Genomic DNA, 21,088 nt, shown 5'->3' with positions numbered 1-21,088 from the left:
AAGAAAGAATTCATATGAAACAGCACAGATGGAGTTTTTTTGCATTGTTCATTGGTTATTTTGCACAAGTAAGTAAGGATGGAGCGAAAGTAAAGGATTATTATTGACAAAAAATATTAATTATCAGAAATTTCAATATGCCTACTTCCTTTGGTGGAAAATAATTAATATTTATTTGCAAGTTTTCAGACATTTGCTATATCACACTGCAATTTCAACTTTTGTAATTTTTATTTATTGTGCGCAGTGTTGAGCATATTTTTTTTTAATGAAATAAGCATGACTAGTGGAACAAAAAGTAATAGGCTATTTTTGTTTTGCAAATTCTCTTTTATTTATTCCTTTTTTAGCCCTTTGGTACCATTTATGCACTTCTTTCAACATCTTGGCAATTTTTATCAATTTGAGAAGGGCCCCTAGTTGATATTTTATGTAATTTCTGAATAAACGTTAAAATACCCTCTAAGCATGTAATGATAGAATTCATGCATTCCTGATCAACCGGGCATGTTGAGCAATACAATTATTGAGCCCTGTATTGTACTTTTATTATTTTTCATAAAATATGTATATTATTGTTTTGTGTGATTTATCGTTTCATAATTTTTCAGCTGCTGAGTTATGGATGTGAACCAGAAAATATTTTAAGAAATTACTTCCCTTCTTATCTTCGTAGACTGGAACCTCAGTGCTCTCAACTTTTGAAATCAGAGGTCAGTATTTATTTATTTATTTCAATTCCTACTGCAGGGTGCGTAGCATTTTTAAAAAGTGCTTAAAGGTGCTTTTTTCATTGGGTGTTTTCAAAAAGTGCTTAATTTTTCCTTTTTCAAAATGAGATTTTCCCTTTACCATGTTAATTTTCACTTCAAATAATGCAAAAAGGCACAGTTGACATTGTTCTATTCAATGTTTTCACATTTAATTCAACCCCAAACTATTTCAGCGTATAGTCAGTCCGTAGCATATGAAAACGCCATTCGTTTTATATGATTCAAAATTTCGGAACAATAATTCAAAAACATTACCAAAATGTTTTTTTTTTTTTTTTTTTTTTTTTTTTTTTGACATGATGGTTAAAACAAGATAAAACTGTCAATTGTCAAAAATTTTCCAACCCTGCCTAATTATGATTTTTTTTAAAGTGCTTGAAAATATTTTTTGCGTGTTTAAAATGTGCTTATTTTTTGTTGAATAATTTGGCTATGTACCCTGTACTATTACTTTACATTCTCTCTATATCTTGTTCAAATTTTCTATCGTTAATAAAATACTTTTTATTCAAGTTCAAACACATTTTTTTTAAAACTTGTTATGTATGACACTTGATGTTAATACAGTTGTTTCAAATATTAATTCATTAATTAAATAACTTTAGTTTTATATGGGAAAAAAATTTAATTATTTAATAAAGTAGCTAAAATAAAAAATTTCTTTGTTGTTTCTTTTGATCTGTTTGTGGTGGCTAATATAATCAAGAAAAAAGTTCTTTGTAGAAAAATTTGGGTATGCACCTTTTAATATATCAGCTTATCTACTTGCTGGTAATTGTTGTTGTAGGAGTTTTTATTCACTTAATATCCTCACAATCGTATTAATATTAGTTTTAGTACAGTACAGAACCCGTTATCCGGAAATCAGTAAACCGGAAAACCAAAAAACCGGAACGAAATTCTATAAATTTTCCCGCCATTTTTTTAAAACAATTTGTTTTCCCTCTTAGGATTTTTCTTTCTTTTTTGAAAGATGTTTACCTTACCATCATTTTGGAAATATTCATTAGTGTATTACTTTGTTTTTTCAAGATTATTTCCAAATATTTCTTTTTTTAGTTGGGTTTAACAATTAAAAAAAACGGCTTTCTGTAGCAATTCAGAAAACCGGAAAAATCAGTTATCCAGAATAGCGATGGTCCCGATCGTTCCAGATAATCCGTTCCCTACTGTATTAACTTTTAATTTTCTATATAATGAGCATTGAAAATTGAAAGTTAATATTGAAACTAATTTGAAATTTATCAGAAATGCAATTGTTTTGAGAAACAAAATAAATGTTCTTAGTGTAACAGAACTATAGTTTTTTGAAAGTAAGAACTCCTCTAGCCTGGACCCGTGGCGATAACGAGGTATAACTATTTCAAGTAGGGTTGTGGGGTCACTGTTTAGGACAGGTTTTGGTTCTGGTCGGTGAAGGAAAGCTAATATTTTTCTCCCGTTTGAAGAGAAGCTACCCTCCCTGAAATGTGCCATTCTTGTTTTCATAGCAGCAGACAGCCTCAGACTTTGTGGTGGGGGTAGTTCTTGTCATAGACAAACTATACTCATTTTTTAGGGCAAAAATTACATTTGCTTCCTATATTTTAACAATGTAGATTTTTGATAATGATCATTTAAGTTACTCTTACCAGGGGTCTGTTTAGGCCAAATTTACTACCATTTAGCGGTACCTTCACAAATTCAACTTCAGGAAAAACGGCAGTAAATTTTATTTTTATATAGCGTGAAAAACAATAAATCCATATTTTTTTGTTGATTTTTTATTATAATTTTTAATTTTCACAAATTATGTCTAAACTTTCACGAAATAGGTACCTCACAGAAAAATCTAGACAGACCCCTGCTTACAACCAGGGTGTCAGCAAGTTAAATAGAAAGATTGAGTTAAAAAATTGATTTAATCATTTTGTATCAATCAATTTAATTTGATTGTTACATTTGAACCACTTAAATAAGAAAAATAATGATTAAGATAATGTCTTATTTTAATAGAAATTGAGTAAAGGAAATAAATTTTTCCTAAAGTAAATTTTTTTTTTTGTTTAAAGTAGTTAGTTATTTAAAACTTTTCAATGATTAATTTTTCAATCTTATTATAATATTTTTTCACAAATATTTCATAAATTATTTTGATAGTTATATAGTGTGTAGTATAATTTATTCTCATTCCTTTTTTTCTTTAATAAATTTGAATTTTTTTTAAAAATTTACAATGTTATTCTGTATAATTTTATATGAAATATTTTTGTACTTTGATATTTATTATAAATGTTGTATACTTTTTTAAAGCATTAGAAGTGCAGGCAACAGAAAAGAATTATTTAAAATTAACATTGTAGATTTTAAAAAAGTTAACCACCATGTCAACCCTGTTCTTGTGGTAGTCAAAGCCACTCTTGTCTTACAAGTTTTAATCCATAGCTCGGTTTTTTAAGTCATAATTTTAATGTTTCCGAATTTGCTTTATGAAAATTAGACATATTTCAATATCAAAGAAAGTTTGATATGTAAGCATTCATATATTTTCTTTAACTTAATCCTTTCACGGCGGGAAGCGCAAACGCTCGCTTATCGCTAAGGCCGGCAGTCTCTCTCGCGAGTGTCTGTCCTGGGCCGGAGGGTTTTTGCTGTTAACGACCATTAATTTTGTTTTAATCAATTTTATCAGAAGTTTCATTTGCAAATTTAGTTTTTTGAAAATTATTACTATTTTAGGTAATTGTTCTATTATGGTCTATCTTCCATTTTTTCTTTTTTTTACACAATAATTATTTTTATTGTTTTACTTTTTTTCTTAACTTTTCTTCTGTAATTAACTAATGATTTTAACTAAGAAATAAAGTAATAATTCTGTATTAAGAAATTTAGGAGAAATTTACTTATGACCACAAAAGAAAAAAAATTAAATTGGCATATTCAAGACATAAATTATGCTAGTAAGATTCTTTTTCTCATCTGTTCTATATAAGTTTTTGCAATTGAATTTATTTTCTACTTTTTAAGTATTTCTCTGAATATCATTTTTTATTTCAGATATTATCTAGTCTTGTTTACTGCTTAGGAAAAGATGCTCGTTGCTTCAGTGTATGGCGACAACTTTACACAAAACACTTTGTTCAATCAAAGTAAGATCCATTTAGGTTGTTAATAATTATGAATTTGTATAGTGTTTATAGTTTTATAGTTAAACAGATATAAAATTTTTATAACTATTTAATTTTACTATAGATTACAGTTTTGAATGCTGTAAATCTAAAGTTCTATCTTTCCATTTCATTCATTTTGTTTTAGTATAATTTATTGTCGTCCAGAAATTTTTTTTTTTTATAAATTAACAAGCATCAAATATTATTGCTTAAGTGTGCAAATTAAAAAATTTTAAGTTCAAATAAGAAGAAAATTTTTTAATAATCTTAGATAAAATCTGCCATTTTAAATATTAGTTAGGCTGATTGTATTTAATAAATTAATCTAAATCTTTATATTTTTTTTGGAATTTCTGACAATTTTCTTCAGGTAAATTTTTAAATCAAATATTAAGTTTTAAATAGTTCCTAATTGAATGGTGACTAAATAAAATGTAACATAGCAGTTTTCATGTAATAAGGTTTTTATTTGTTCCAGTTCAGCTATATCAAGGGTAGTAGGTGTCCTGATATTCTTGATAAATAATTTTTGTCCTGGTTTTTATCTTTTTGTCCGTATATCCCTTATTTATTCTGTTCGAAAGTTACCATTTTCATGGTGCTAGCGTTTTTAAAAAATGCTTAAAGGAGTTATTTTCGTTTTTTGAAAGCCCTTAAAGGTGCTTTTTTTCATTGGGTGTTTTCAAAAAGTGATTAATTTTCCCTTTTCAAAAATGAGATTATTTTCTTCACCATGTTGATTTTCGCCACATATTATGCAAATGCGTGCTTTTACCAATGTTCTGTTAAATATTATCACTATTCATTCAATCACAATCTATTTCGATCTACCGTCGAATTCCGTTCTCCTCACTGGAAGGCGAACACTCTATCTCCTGAGCCATCACGGCTCTGGATCCCTGTTATTTTATTTTATATCCGTCGTTGAACAGCTGACCCAATTTTGGGTTTACGACTACTAGTGTTCAACTCCGTGTCCTTGTAATTTTGAACCAATCCGAAAGACAAGGAAACTCCTGGATCAGTACCCCCAGAGGTATTGATTTGTTATGGGAACGTGGAGGACTTTGAGACTCGACAGATTTAACGTGCACCAGTCACCATTTACTACATGGGGAGTGTTCGGCCGGTTGGGTTCGAACCCATGACCTTTGCTTTGAACTTTGTGCCCTGGATCCCTGTTATGTCCATTATTCAATGTATAATCTTTATATTTATTATATTTTCTCACAAGTTATGTTTTCTTTTAGACTATTTATTGCTCACCTGAATGAGCAGTGGGATGTGCTGCCATCTAGCTTACCTAGAAAGCCTCTTAGGGAAACACTCTCTGTTTTTCAAGTCACAAATGAAGAATTAATGAGCAGCTCAAAGAAATCCAACGATGTTGAAGAATGCTCTCTTATCAATAAAGTGAGTTTATTATTTGAAAATCTTATTCCTCTTTTTCCAATATTTTATTTGATAAAAAATGTGCTAAATGCGAAAGTTAATTAAAATTACATTATGAACATACTTGAAATAAACACTTTTATATTCTGAAATTTATTTCATGCATTAAAATAATTATCTATTGTCAGGTTAACTATTTTTATCACAAGTATCTAATACCTATCAAAATATCAAGTGAATATTTTTGAAAATGTTATGACAGAATTAAAGTTAATATATTTTTCGAAGCGTTTCACTGCGTGTTTTCTTCCAATAAAGTGTTTTTTTATTAACTAAAAGATTAATATTTATATCTTGTATCTAGGATTTGCTCACAAAGTTGAATTCTAGCAGAGTTTCATGGCTACGAGTGATTGGTGTATTTATTCTTCTGATTTCTACCTTATTAATTGCTGATGTAGGAATACATGGCACATTTAACAGTATGTAAATTTATTTTCTCATTTTAATTATGTAAAGTGTGATTACAAAGCTTTGAAATTAATTTTGCACATTAGTGAAGCTTCGAACACCTCACTTTTTCCAATTCCTACTATTAGTTCACACTCTCACTATATCTTGTTCAAATTTTCAATCGTTAATAAAATACTTTTTTATTCATCCACTCAAGTTCAAATACAGTACAGAACCCGTTTTCCGGAAATCAGAAAACCAAAAAACCGGAACGAAATTTGATGCATTTTTCCGCCATTTTTTTTAAAAAAATGTTTTTTTACTCACAAGATTTCAGGATTTTTCATTCTTTTTTTAAAGATGTTTACCTTACCATAATTTTGGAAATACAGTACACTCTCGATTATCCGTGCTCATTCCGGAGTCACACAAAAATTATATAAATAGAAACGTTTTCAAGATGAAAAAAATTTGATTCATAAAGTTATAACGCTACCAAATTTTTGGAAAACAATATCCGTTATTGGATTGCTGTATATGAAATATCAGCAGCATGGTCAAAGGTAAAATCGTCTGCTTTATTACAATCGTGGAGAAAGATCATTGATGAACAATCTTCTTCAGATGTTGAAGAAGAATATGATAACAGTATTCTCGAACAAGCAAAATAAATCTAAAGTTTCAAAATTCTTGATGAAGAAAATTTAGAAGATTGGTTTCAAAGTGTGAGCTTGGCTTCCAGTTTTTGACAGATGAAGACATCGTTACTTGTTGCTGTTGATGTGGCTTCTCCTCCAAATGCCAGACAAGGTCCATCAGACCACCGACCCTAGAAATCGAGGACCAGAACAGTATATTCGTTACTTGCTAAATCAAATAGTGATGATAGTAACTGATGTAGTAAATGAGGGAAATACAATTTCTCATTCTGCTGCTCTACAATCTTTGGAAACGTTATAAGATTATATGAGAGGATTTGATTACGGTGACATTACTGTTGTTCGTAAAATATGTGTCAATATATGGCGCATTACACATTTTTTTAAGCATCAAATGTTGAAAGGAAAATTCCTAGTGTGATGTCATACAGCATGCAAATGTCAGTAATTTTATATTTTTTGTACAGATATGGATTTTTTCTTTAATAAAAGTGAGATTTCAGATTTTCCGTGTTTTTCGATTGTCCGTGCGACCTGTCCCGGTGATTAGCCCGGATGATCGGGAGTGCGCTGTAATCATTAGTGTATTGCTTCATCGTTTTTTCTTTTTAAGATTATTTCCAAATATTCTTTTTTTTTTTAGTTTGGTTTAACAATTAAAAAACGGCTTTTTGTAGCGATTCAGAAAACCGGAAAAATCAGTTATCCGGAATAGCGATGGTCCCAATCGTTCCGGATAATCGGTTCCCTACTGTACCTTTTTTTAAACATGTAGTGAATGACACTTGATGTTAATACAGCTTTTTTCAAATATTAATTCATTCATTAAATTTAATGAATTAATTTCATTAATATTTAATTAATTAATATTAGTTAATATTAACTTCATTATTTAATATAAAGTAATTAAAATAACATTTTTCTTTGTTGACTTAAGTAGGAATTGACTTTAATTTTTTTTTTATATATCACTTGTTTTTTTTGACTAAACTTTTAATCTGAAATAAATTTTTCAAAAAACTTTGTAATTTTTTGCTTTTTGTTTTGGTTAAATGGAAGACAAAGAATATTGTGACTCTACTGAACTAAAATTATTATAATAACTTCAAAATAATTCTTTTAAGCAAAGAATAAACAAATTATGCCCAATGTTCTACAATTTTAAACTTATTCATAAAGAATTTTCTGTTTTTGAACTTAAATACAGTTGCTAAAATGTCAGAATAATGAAAATGTATTCAATTGGAATACTTTCAAAAATAAAATTTTCTCAGTTTTAAGAATTGGTTTGATGTTAGAATGCAAGCAACTGGATTAGCACTATTTTTTATCTCCTTAATATTTGTTATTTTTTCTTTGTTTTTAATTTCAAAAAAAAGTCAATATTCTGTTTTTGTAACTATGCCACTTCTTCACGATAATCCTTATTGAAATTTTTGCTTTCTTCTATTTTCTATTGATCTTTTTTTAGCTTTGAGATTATGAATGATAGAAAGTTTCCTTTATGGGGATTTAATTTTGCAATTAGAGTATAATTATTGCCTACTGTTTGCTTGTACATATAACATGCTTAAATTAAAACTGGTGTTGCAGTTATTAAGGTAGAAAAGCAATGCTGTTTATTATCTGTAACTACATAAATATGTATATAATGCATAAAAGAAAATTTATTTTACTTTCTGCCTTTATTAAAAGTCAGTGTTAATTAATCCATTATTTAAAGCACACCCTTTGAACCTTTACTTTTAGCTTGCACCTTGGTTTGGATTTTAATTAGATATTATTTTGGGTGTTACCTATTTTATTTATTTATTTTGCTACTGTGTATAAATTGTACTAGCTTGTTGCCTTTTTTGTGATTCACAATTAAAGAGCTTTGTAGAAGATAGTACTAATTGGTATTATAAAAATAAGCAAAATATGTATACAGTATAATCTTGAAAATCTAAACTTCTAAAATGTGGAAACCTCCAAAAATTTTGGCCATTTTGTTTTCAACTCAGTAAAAGAAAAAAAAATAGCTAAAACAATAGGCAAGATACAGAAATTTGTGTGCAATAATAATTTTGTTTTAAAAAAAAATCAGTTTTCAAAGTCATGTTGCAATCCGTAGGAATAACTGCTAAAAAAGCAATTTACAAAACTATGTGAATTTACTGTGAAATTGTTGCAAATGTTAAGTCGTAAAGTAATAATTAATATGTGTTTTGGGGATTTAAAAAAAACTAGCAGTTACCGCTAAAATGAAATAAGCAGTAAAATTGTGTAAATAGGATACCATTTTAAAATTAATTACTGAAATATGTGAATTTAAATTCTCAACTCCATAATAATAATCATCTTCATCAATATCCCGACAGTCGAAGGTCAAAGAAATATGAAAATTTTAAAACTCTGTTAAAAGTTCCACGAAAACGAGTGAGGAAAAATCACGATTGCTTATTTCATAAGCTTCTGATTTTTTTCTGCTATATGATTGTTGAAATTTACTCTAATAAAAAAAATCAAATTGAAATTTGTATTAATATTGCAAGTGATATTTATCACTTTTTTATATTTTGTTTTAACTTAAGTTATGAAAAATAATACTATATAAAATTTTTGACTTTATTTTATTTCATATTAATTTTATTTTATTTTTTATGAATTTCTATTAAAATTCATGTATTAAGTAAGTTTCACAATCTTATTTAATTAAAATTTTGTGTATTTTAATTCTCTTTTAATGGTATTGTTTCCTTTTTAGAATCCCTTACTGGAAAATTCATGAAAGACACAGGTCTTATCGTTGTTTGCAATCAAGTGGCTGAGAAGTTAACATACTTTTATAAAAGAATTCTGAAGTATAATAATTTTTTTTTATGCTTTAAAACTTTTCTTGTGTATTTCTATCTTCTGTTGTATTTCCTTATATAAATTTTTGCTGTATTTAGGTCTTAAAATTTTTTCCTTTAAAAATCATACTTTTTTCTTGTGCAATTAGACATCACCTTTTGCAAAAATTCAAACTTTATCATCATTGTATTATATCCTTGGTTGGAGATCCCCTGAAAGTCAGTGCAAAAGTTTTAAAAAAAAAGGGAATAAGTTCAAGGATTTTTTTTTTCAGAATAATTCTTTTTGAATAAATAATTATTTTTAAGAAATCATTATGTAAATAATCTGTATGTATGTATGTTACTGTGAATAAACGAAATTGGTGGTTGTTGACTTCCACCGGTGAATGTTGACAATCACATAGTCGCTTTGGTAAATGTCCGAAATATATATCAGGTCTAGTTAAGTGCTACTGCCGGTACACATTTGCTCAGTTTTTTATGATCAAATACCACTGCCCAATATGCATTTAGCGGGTACTCTGAACTCTGATGTTTCCCTTAATCTATCTTCAGCAAATTTTAAAATATTGAATAAATATAATAATATCAACGAATAAATTTTTCGTTGATATTATTGTATTCATTCAATATATTTATATTTATTCAATATATTATTATATTTATTCAATATATCTTTGGTCATTGACGGTAACACATAAAATTTTATAAATAATTAAATATAAAAAATCATAAAGTATTAAATATCAATAATAAATGGTCTCTAAATGCTAGTTTATTATTTTAAAAGTGTTCTTTAAATATGGTATATCGTTAAATGTAATTACCTCATGACTTATTGTTGCATAATGAGATGAAATCATATTAAACAGCAGTGCATTTTCCACCTACTTATTAATATAATTTGAAGATAGCTTTATATTTTTTGTCAAGATTAAATCTTTCATTTTCACAGCTCAACAATCCAGCTGCAAAGTTTATTTTTTTCAAGAATATTGACCTGTTCTTAATAAAAATGTATACAGTCTATCTACGCTATAATTAACACTTGGTTCATGAAGATTTTTAGCGGTTCTGTCTGAACTGTTATTTAACTTGTTCTATTTTATATGCATATAGTGAACAGCTAAGAAATTTATAGTTTGCCTATAGAGTATCCTCGATTTTTCTTTTTATATTTATTTAGCAGGGTGAGTAGCATTTTTAAAAAGTACTTAAAGGTGCTAATTTTTGATTTACATTTTTAAAAGCCTTTAAACATGCTTCTTTTTTTTATTTTGGGTTTGTAAAAAATGCTTAAATTTCTTTCTTTCTTTTTTTTTTTTAGCTGCATTGATGTCATTCTAAGTTACAAAAAATGCATGACCTTCATAATTTTCTTTGCAATATTTATCAGAAACTTGTTATTTTATCCTGATTATGTGAAGTTTTTAAATTTTAAAGGTTTTATGTTTATAAATTAAGAATTTTAAACGATTGAAAGAAATACTTTTTGTTACTGCACAGATCCTAATTATGATTTTTTTTCGGAAAGTGATTAAAAATATTTTGTGAGTGCTTAAAAGGTGCTTATTTTGTGTTGAAAAATCTGGCTATGCACCCTTGTTTAAATAAATGTAACAAAATGCTTTGTCTAAGTGATACTTTTAAAAGTATATAATTACTATTTTTAATTAAAAAATGAAGTGATGCACACTATAATGTTTAAAATTAGTAATTTTGCTTGAAACTGTCGCATGGGAGAGAGAATCGGTTGCAGAGAAATTTTAAATGCAACTTTCTTCAAAAATGAAGGAAATAAGAAAGATAAATGTCTAAAAGATTCCAAAAATTAAGCATTTAAAATATTTGTTATCGTTAGACAACCTCTTTGTTTTATGGAGGAAGGGAAAATGTGGGTGATGCAAAAAGTGCGATATGGGCTTGTGTGCAGTGCTGTGTTTTGGGATATACCATACTGTAAAAGATTTGTAAAATTTATGTATTGAAAATCATATTGTTGTGTTTTTTATATTATGTTATACTAGTTATATTATATTTAGCTTTGAAATTTTGTTTAATTTGCACTAATTGAATAACGTGTGTGCAATCCATTACTTTTTTATGTGTATGTAAAAATTATAAATACAGTAATTATTGCATTAAAATTTTATTTTTGTAATAAAAACCATTTTCTAACTTTTATAATAATATAAAAAACAAAATTAAGCAATCGAAAATATTTTCTACTTTTGGTCAATTTTTCTGAAATATATGTCACTGTTTAGGGGTTAATTTAGTGAAAAATTGTTGATATTTAAACCTATTGCAGAGTCTACTATAGCGGCTGTACGGTATTTAAAAATTACTTCATTTAACAACCTTGATCTGCGACTAGAAACTAGTATGTTAATAAGCATTAGTTATTTTTGATTGATGTTTTATTGCTTGTTTTAGGCTTCTTGAGATTTATACTCCAGCCATCTTTGAATGGTACCACTCAACATTCCTGCCTTATGTTGAACTTTTTATGAAGGAACTCTCCCACATTATGTATAATATGTGGAATAGTACATCAACATTAAGGAGGTGGTGCAATGAGCAGTTTCCCCCAATGTTGGAAACAGTAAGAACTTCTATTGATTTTAAATTTGAAATAAAAGATATTTTATTAATTGTTGTGCTGGTCACTTGCAATCTCTACAATGAAACAGTATGTGTAGCATTTTAAAGAGTGCTTATTATTTTTGATTTTCATTTTTTTAAAGGTGCTTTTTTTATTTGGGGTTTGTAAGAAGTGCTTAATTTTCTATCATTTACAAAGAGAGTTTCTCTTTGCTGTATCGATTGTCGTTCTAGATTACAAAAAAGGCATGATTTTCACAATTTTCTCTACACTATTTATCAGAAACTAGCTATTTTATCGTGGTTGTGTTAAGTTTTTTAAAATGTTTCTAAATTTTATTGCTTTTATGTTTGTAAATTAAGAACTTTAAACGATGGAAAAAAATAATTTTTTTCCACAGATCCTAATTGTTAAATTTTTTTTTTTTTTAGAAAAATGATTAAAAATATTTTTTGAGTGCTTAAAAGGTGCTTATTTTTTGTTGAAAAATCTGGCTAAGCACCTGTGAAAGTATGTAGTTTATAAAAAAAAAATGTTGGCATAGGCATTTTTCTTTTTATATTTAGAGAGAGAAAAGTCATTTTTTTCACCATTTTCTTTAATTTTAGAAAATGAAGAAAAAAAACTCTTAATTTTTCACAGTTATTGGATTACTTTAATTAAATTATCCTTTTGTCTTTGCTAGCTAAAGCTTTTTTGATCTTTTGACTAATATACCCACTCATCATACTAATGTACAGCATGTAAAAAGAAGAAGAAAAAACAAAAAGGACCATGCTGAATAAATTTTGATCTAATGATTGGATCTTTGCATTCTGGGACTCAATCTTAATGGCTGTTGGGGTTAACCTCAATTATGCTAATTAATAAGTACAGATGATATTTTAAATCATGAAATCAGATGCAAAAACGTACTTTCTCTGAATAAACAGAACTTTTTTTCTGGCGGATTTAAATTTCTGACCCCCAAAATATGGGGTAAGCTGCAATCTGGGACCAATAGTTTGGTCATTGCTCCAGAGTTTGGACCCTTTAATGTTAATTTTTACTTTTTGCATAGTTAACTATAACTCAAAAGCTTTCTTATTGAATTTAAAAAATTTTGCTCTTAATTATAAAATTTGTTTATCCAAAGACAGTTCCATACAAAAAGTAATTTTTTGTAAATATTTATTATCTATGTAATAAAAGTATTATCTGTAATAAAAGTATTTAGTTTTAATATATATTTTTAATACTGTTTTTAAATGACGTTGAAAAATATTTTGATATTAATCCTACATAATTTGTTTTTACTGTGTTCTTAGAATGAATAAGTTCCTCATGTTATGTTTAAACTCAAATAACGAAGTTAATATTTATTTCATTTTTAGATTGAAAAGCAAATCCCTTACTTGAAAGAGAATTTGAGTGTGTTATTAAAGAACCTTTCATCCTTCGTATTGCAATATTTATCTCTTCTTTGGAATTTTGCTGGAGATATAACTCTCTCTATTCAGTCTAATGATCATATGTAAGTATAAACATCCAATATATTGTTGCAATATCAAATTCAATTTAATTGTAATAAGATATGCATTTTATTCCAATGCGTTTTTCTCTATATATCTAGTGGGAGACTTGTTAATGTATTCAAAAAGTACTCTTCAAATATTTGTTTCTTGATCGTTAATTGTTTTTTACTTTCACATGGTGCAAAGCGTTTTTAAAAAGTGATTAAAGGTGCTTATTTTCGATTATCGTTTTTTAAAGGCTCTTTTTTTGATGGGGTGTTTTTAAAAAGTACTTAATTTCCCCTTTTCGAAAATTAGTTTTTTTTTCTTTACCATGTCGATTTTCGCCACGTATTATGCAAGAGCGTGCTTTTCACCTTGCTCTATTCAAGGTTTTAACATTCAACCACAATCCATTTCATTGTACAATCGGTCCATAGCGTATGAAAGCGCCAATAATTTAGCAGGTTTGCTGAGCTGGGTTCGGTGAGATTCTTGCACTCTCGTGTGCAACTCTGCTGCATTTTGCTACATATTATCAATTTCAAGCTTCATTTTCCACCCTCTGAAATCGAACTGAAAAATCTTTTTATCATTTTTTAATGGCTAATATAATCAAGAAAAAAGTTCTTTGTCAGAAACTAATTATTTTATCATGATAATGTAAAGTCTTTGAATATTATATTGCATTTTGTTAATTTATGTAGTGCTTAAAAATATTTTTTGAGTGCTTGAAAAGTACTTGAAAGGTGCTTATTTTTTGTTGAAAGATTTGACTACGCACCCTGTTTCAGTTTCTGTTTTTCATCAAGAAACTAATTGACTACCAAGTAATCGTGAAGGTCGGTAGGTAAAACAAGCAAAGTTAATTACAAAAAGAAAGGGTTTCTCTTTTATTTTTTGTTGAAAGTGAAATTTCATGTAAATGTATATGTTTGTAAAAACTAGTTCTTTTTTTTCTTCTTCCTTTTTTAGAATTTATATGTGGGAAGAGATAAGCACATATTCTGCAATAGCTGCAAGAGGTATTCAACAGTATGCAACATCTTTGTTGCATTATATGCAACCCTATATTCCTTGGTCAACAAATTAAGCATAGATTTTTGTTATTTATGAAAATTTGTATTTTTGTAGCAATTTCTTTTTTACATTAATAAATATTTTTAGGTATTTATGACCAGTTTTTGGTGTCATGAAGTTTTCTTTATTATCTTAAATTTAATAGGTATGTAAAAAAAAACGATTTTCTAAAGTATAACTTAATTGTCATTTTGAAATGGATTGAGTGTAAAAACAGGGTTGCCATAGGCAACTATTTGCAACTATCTTTGCATCAATTTTCTATTATTTGCATCTATTTTCTATTATTAATTTGTTCACAGTAGTAACTTTGCTTCTTAATAATTAAGAAGATAGCTAGCTTTAAATTTATAAAAAGTATTTTTCGACATTGTTACTAAAAGTGTATTCGTAAAAAAAAAAAAAAAAATCCTACTTTTATTAGCATTTTACAAAAAAAAATCTTTTCTACCATTATTCACTTTTTACTGAAATAAGTCTAGTTTTAAATGAGTTCTATAAAAAAGAATTTTTTTTTTAAACTTTTTATTTCCACAATAAGAAAAAATTACTTTTCAGATAATGGATGACACAAATCAGATGTACTAGTATTAACAAAATAATCAAATTTCATTAAAACTTGGTATGAAATAATATCGACTGAATAATTATATAATTTTATTATTTAATTCAGTAATGATGAGAGATCGGAATTGTTTGAATTATAGTACGTTAGAAAAGTTTACATTGTGTTTAACAAAATCCAATGTTTCAAAGAAATTACGTGAATAAAAATTATTAGAATAACTTTTTTTTTTACTTGAGAGTCTGCATGTTCGTCCACTGAGCTGGGTTTGGTGTGTGATTCTAGCACTCACATATGCAACTCTGCTGCATTTTGCAAGATATTCTCTATTTCAGGCTTCATTTTCCACCCTCTGAAATCGAACCAAGAAATCTTTCGATCTTTTTATGGTGGCTAATATAATTAAGAAAAAAGTTTTTTGTTAGAAATTAGTTATTCTATCATGATCATGGGGTAATGTATTTTGCTAGTATATATAGTGCTTAAAAATATTTTTTGAATTTTTAAAAAGTACATAAAGGGTGCGTATTTTTTGTTGAAAGATTTGGCTAAGTACCCTGTAGATTCAAATTTTCTCTGTTGCTACATGACGTGAAAATTATAACATAAAAAAAATTTTCTTCGATTCATTTTTGCACCAAATTCTTTTTAGATAAATGATTTTAATTGCTGTGTTAAAAAGATTTCAACTTGCACAATTAGTTCCTTGAGCTAATTAATTTGCGATGATAATTTAGGGTATAGAATTAAACACAGAAATGTACTTTCACTGAATATTCATAGCTTTTTTACGATAGATTTTCATTCTTGACCGTTAAATTATGATGATAGCCACGCTACCTTTAAAATATGCCCCCAATAGTTAAGTCAGAAGAGTGAACAAAATTTTAAACCCTTTAATTCTAATTTCGATTTTTGCTTTTTTAGCTTATCTCTGCAAATATTTAAGTTTGAAGCCAAGTTCGTAAACCTGAAATTGAGTCGCCAGTTCAAAGACTGTTATATATAAAAAAAAAATTGTTCTTTTAACATCCAAATTTTTATGCCTGTTCCGACAGTGAATATTTAATTTAAGAAATGCAAAATTATCAAATACTCGGAATTTTTTAATTTAATGTTTTTTTTAATTACCTCTAAGGAAATAAGTACATCAAAAATACGTTCTTTTACTTTTAAACAACATCAATGTTTATCGAGTGAGCATTCGCTACTGAAAGTGTCACTAAAGTGATTAATTATCTATTTTTCGTAATGGCTAATTTAAGTATTAATTATATGTGATTTTAAATACGTAATTTCTGTTAAATCTCATCTGTAGCTACAGGGTCATTTCATTGCATCAATTGACAGACCAGCGAAGATTTGTTCCCATTTAATTCGAAAAATTAGTTAGGACTGGGCGATAAAAGAAATTTTATATCGTGATGCATCGTCAGTTTTGCATCGCGATATAGCGATGTATCGCGATATAGTATTCTTGAAATTCATTTACTTGTAAGGTGCAGAAAGTCGGTTTTCTATCAAAACTTCATACTCAGATTGATTTAAATCAATTTATGAATTTGATGTATATGTTTTGCTTAATAATGATATTAATGTTATATTTTCTAAAAATGATCGCGCAAATAACGAAAGATTTCTTAGTTTAAAAATAAATAATGAAAAAATAAATAAAATTGAAATTTATCAATATATTTACCAAACAATATAGAAAGAAAATTTAAAAAATAAGTTCGTTAAAAATTATTTGTATGCTTAAAACAAAGTGCTAAATAAATTACAAAAAAAGAACACTTTCAAAACAACACTATTTTTTATCATTATTATTTCATATAAATAATAAAATTAAATTGAATAATGACCGAATTCTGAACGAAAAAACAAAGTAAGGTTTAATTTCTTAAAAATGAAAACGAAAGAATTATGATATTCGATAACATATTCAACTGACAATATTGAAAGAAAATTAAAAAACACGATTATACTCTTTAATAAAACGAAGTGCTAAATGATTTTAAAAAAAGAAGTCGCAATCGCAAACATTACTAATTTTTACCACTGAAAATAATCTACAAGAAACGATATCAAGTCGCGACAAAGGAGGAAAAAAAAACTAAGAGGTGCGGAAACGAACATGCGAGATCACGATATATGTTCTCAAAACTGATTCTGATTCTACCGCTCATCAATCAAGGCCGTTTCAATATAACGATACGAATATCGTCTTCCCCAGTGCGAGTTGGCATCGGAACGTAAGAGATCCTTGCGTGTTTTGTATCGCTATATCGTTCGTCTTCTTTACTCGACGGCTTAAATCAGATTTCTGATGCATCGCCTGGAACGAATGTCGCTGCATCGGCCTGCCGATACAAGCGTTAAATCGATATGTCGCGATATATCGATTTATAGCCCAGTCCTAGTTAGAACCTAAACTAACATTAAAAGTAGTTGCCAGGAATAGCTACAAAATACTGTACTACTCGCTACACTTCAAACTATGAAGGGAAAAAAAAAGTATTGATTACAGTAGTTTCGCGCTTGTTTATATAAGGAAAAAGTCTTCTTTTTTTCCCCACAAAAAAATATTAAAGTTGTTTACCCAAGATAGTTTCGGTGTAAAAAAAAAAATTTTTTTTATAATTATTATTTTTTATTTATAAATTCAAGAACGGTAAAAAAAAAAAAAAAAAAAAAAAAAAACATATTGCATAGTAAGTCATACACATTTATATATCATTTTTAATAACACTGCTTTAAACGTCATATTAAATATTTAAACGGAATCAGAGAAATGAAAATTCAAAAATGTGACTTTTTTTAAAACTTTTTTACTCAGAAACTATTTAGACGATTTCATGAAAATTTTGTGTGGTGGCCTTAAAATTTTTTTTTGTTATAACTAGAAATTTAATTTTTGCATTGAGATTGAACGAGTTTCAAAATTATTGGATTCGCTTAAATTTTATAACAGTCGACCCAGTGGGCTGGGATTCCAAACAGACGACGAGTCGAAGTAGACCTTCCCCGAGTGACGCCTTCCCCTGACGTCACACCGTCCACTGTTTTGAATTTCGGTATTCTGAACTCAGTGGTCAGTGGAGGAGACTTGCGGACTGGTCTACCTTATGAGAAGAGTAGGGGTGAAACTTCTTCCGTGTTATCAGCCAATAAAAATGCTCGAAGCAATGTGATGCACGACATTCACGCGCGACAAGCTATTGAAAAAGGCATTTTGAGTATCTATTATTTGAGATAAAATATTGTCTTTTGAGATTTATTTTATTGCACTAATTTTTGATACTTACATTTATTAAATAAAATTTATATACATCCCTGAAATGATAATGTTTTTTCTTATTTTTGATAATAATAAACATTGACCTATTAGATAAATTTTATTTACAAATCTGATAATTAAAAATCTAATATGTACTATTATTATAAGTATATGTTATTGAGTTGCTATCAGATCTTTGGTTTGTTTATTCCAATAGCGATTAAGACACTAAATTTTCGTACATCGTATTGGCATATCACATGCATGCTTTTTTTTTTTTGTTTTTTTTTTGTTTGAGAAATAAATTTTTAATTGCATTTAATATTATGTGGATAGTAAAAAAGATCCAGAAAAAAAAATTTCAAATATCAGAATTTTTAAATGTTAACAGCAATTTTGCTACATATCACTTTATGTTGCTAAACAGATGGTTTTCACATTGCCTTTTGAAAATTACGAATTTTATTAATTATGATTTAATAGAGGTGAGCGAAGGCTTATTTTATATTTAAGAAGGTAGTATTTATATCACTTCATTTGTGTTGATAATAAAAAAAAGTATAATTTGCAGTTTAAATTCTATTTTCAAGTAAGCTTTTTATTTTGTTCTTCATTATTCTTATACGGGTGAAATTTGATAAATACCGAACAAATGATGAAAAGATATACATTACATTTCATTATATGGACCTCTTTGTTACATGGAAAATGTTTTGAACTCTCCTTAACAAAACTTTTATAAAATTTTAGCTATAAGAAAAAAATCACTTTGAGAGCTTCGAAATATTTAGTTAATAATTTGTCAAGCAATTTATGTACTACATACTACAATTATCCCGTTCAGCAATATTAGTTTTATGTTAAAAAAGATTTTTCAAAACTTTTAAGTATAGTGAATTATAGTATAGTTTCATAGTTATAAAATACTTTATTATTCACTCAAGTATTCGTTTATATCCCATTTTCAGTTTTTATGGTAATATTAGAATCATTGTAGATTTGATTTGAACCTAAAATCTGACAAAAGTGTTTAAAACTTTTTCATTTTGTTGATTGTACGTAAATGCCTTTTTTGGATAGTTGCAAAATATCTTAATGCACATAAAACCTACGAATCTAATAAACAGTTATGTAAAGTAGCTCTATTTAAATACACACCAGATGTTGAAGTAATTTAGTCTTAAAACTTATCTTTTTCACTGGAAATAATGCAGACAATATCTACAAGAAATACAAATTTAACTATTTGAAATTTAAAAAAAATTGAAATTTCTTGAAAAGAATTCAGAAAAAAGTTTCATATAAGCATGTGAGGTTGTAAAATCTTAATTTTTTTTTTTTTTTTTGAAATTTAAGTTCAAAAATACTTTGTAATCATATCTTTTCCATATTGATTAAAAAAGGAAATACTTCTATGTTAAATTTTTCTACTTTGTTTCAGAAATAATAGAAATTACTTTTTATTACATATAAAACTAATGAAAATTACAAGTTCTTAATTATTAAAAAAAAAAAAATTAAAAGCGTAATTTAACACATTCTATCTGCAGTATCTTTTCGAGATTATAAAAAGTAATTAAAAAATGACACACTTGTTTTTTAATGGAGTAAAAGATTTACGAAGAAAATTGAGACAATTTCTGGTTATTAATCATCAATATTTATTAATTACAATTTAACTTTAGATAATCTATTAAAATAATAAAAAAATCTACAAAAGTTTTAGTCAGAAAAAATTAACATTTACAATTTTACCTATTAAGTTTATCAAATATACTATTACAACCCCAAAAATACCTATTTTTTCGCATATAGCAAAGAAAAATTCAATTCAATTAGTTAAAAAAAAAAAGATAAATATACTAATGATATTGAAAATAAACTAAATTTAACTTGTGTTTCTACTGAAATCACATTTCCTCGCCGTGCTTCTTTTTCTAAGTCCACTCTTCGTTTCATGCATATATACAGTACAAGATTATTCGTTAATCGAAAAAAATTTAAAAATACATCGTCATGAAGACTAAAAACATTTTCTCTGTTTCGATATATCGGTCTCCTCCGAAGACTTAGTCGTGTAAAATAATTAATTATCAATGCATTCCATTTGCTCACCATTACTCTACTGAAAATACCAGTGGTTTTCGCGTCGACCGAAAAGAGCGCTCAACATCCACTAAAACTTGCTTGGAATACCAAAAATCGAGCGATGGACGGATAAAGTAGAATATCAGGTAATGTGCCCCCTGGAGCGGCTTCCAAAAGCTCAAATCGACGGTCGACTGCGAGCTCAGAATACTACCCCAGTTTCGGGTTTACGACTTACTAATGTTCAACTTCGTAGCCTTGTAATTCTAAACTCAATCCAGAAGACTAGGGAACTCCTGGATCAAGTATTAGGAAAAATTTGCCTTCTTGGGAGACTTGGATGAAACTAACCCTCATTTGCGCTACACAGAGAGGACCTCCCACGATTAGCATGACAGCAAAGGGACTCTAACCCATGATCCGTCTACCACTGAGGATATTTTACGTCAGTACTGTACTCAGTGCAAGACGAGTGCAGAATTCGAATCAAAAAGTGATCGCTGGGATTCGAACCCGGTTCACAGTCGAAGGCGAACGCTCTATCCCCTAAGCCACTACCACTCAACTTAAGCTTAAATATTTTATTTTATAACCGTCGTTGAACAGCCGACCTAATTTTGCTTTTACGACTGCTAATGCTCAACTCCGTAGCCTTGTAATTTTAAACTCAATCCAGAAGGCAAGGGAACTCCTGGATCAAATTTTGGCAGAAATTTG

General features: G+C 27.9%; 1 protein-coding gene and 1 long non-coding RNA gene across 2 annotated transcripts in view; one reads left to right on the top strand and one right to left on the bottom strand.

The window, feature by feature from the left end:
* The window catches only part of Tmem214 (Transmembrane protein 214), a 32,993-nt gene extending 18,452 nt beyond the window's left edge, over positions 1-14,541 (top strand). The window contains exons 9-16 of the mRNA XM_043054168.3: positions 612-713; positions 3,810-3,901; positions 5,173-5,335; positions 5,679-5,796; positions 9,173-9,269; positions 11,700-11,868; positions 13,242-13,381; positions 14,337-14,541. Of these exons, the coding sequence (XP_042910102.2) occupies positions 612-713; positions 3,810-3,901; positions 5,173-5,335; positions 5,679-5,796; positions 9,173-9,269; positions 11,700-11,868; positions 13,242-13,381; positions 14,337-14,454 (999 nt within the window). The 3' untranslated portion in view covers positions 14,455-14,541. The remainder of the gene's footprint in view (positions 1-611; positions 714-3,809; positions 3,902-5,172; positions 5,336-5,678; positions 5,797-9,172; positions 9,270-11,699; positions 11,869-13,241; positions 13,382-14,336) is intronic.
* The window catches only part of LOC147806565 (uncharacterized), a 394,172-nt gene that overhangs the window by 30,770 nt on the left and 342,314 nt on the right, over positions 1-21,088 (bottom strand). The window lies entirely within an intron of this gene.

Source organism: Parasteatoda tepidariorum, chromosome 8 (genome assembly GCF_982258835.1).
Source record: "Parasteatoda tepidariorum strain Cologne lab strain chromosome 8, Ptep-v5.0, whole genome shotgun sequence".
NCBI lineage: Eukaryota > Metazoa > Arthropoda > Arachnida > Araneae > Theridiidae > Parasteatoda > Parasteatoda tepidariorum.
This window is presented reverse-complemented; position numbering and strand designations above follow the sequence as displayed.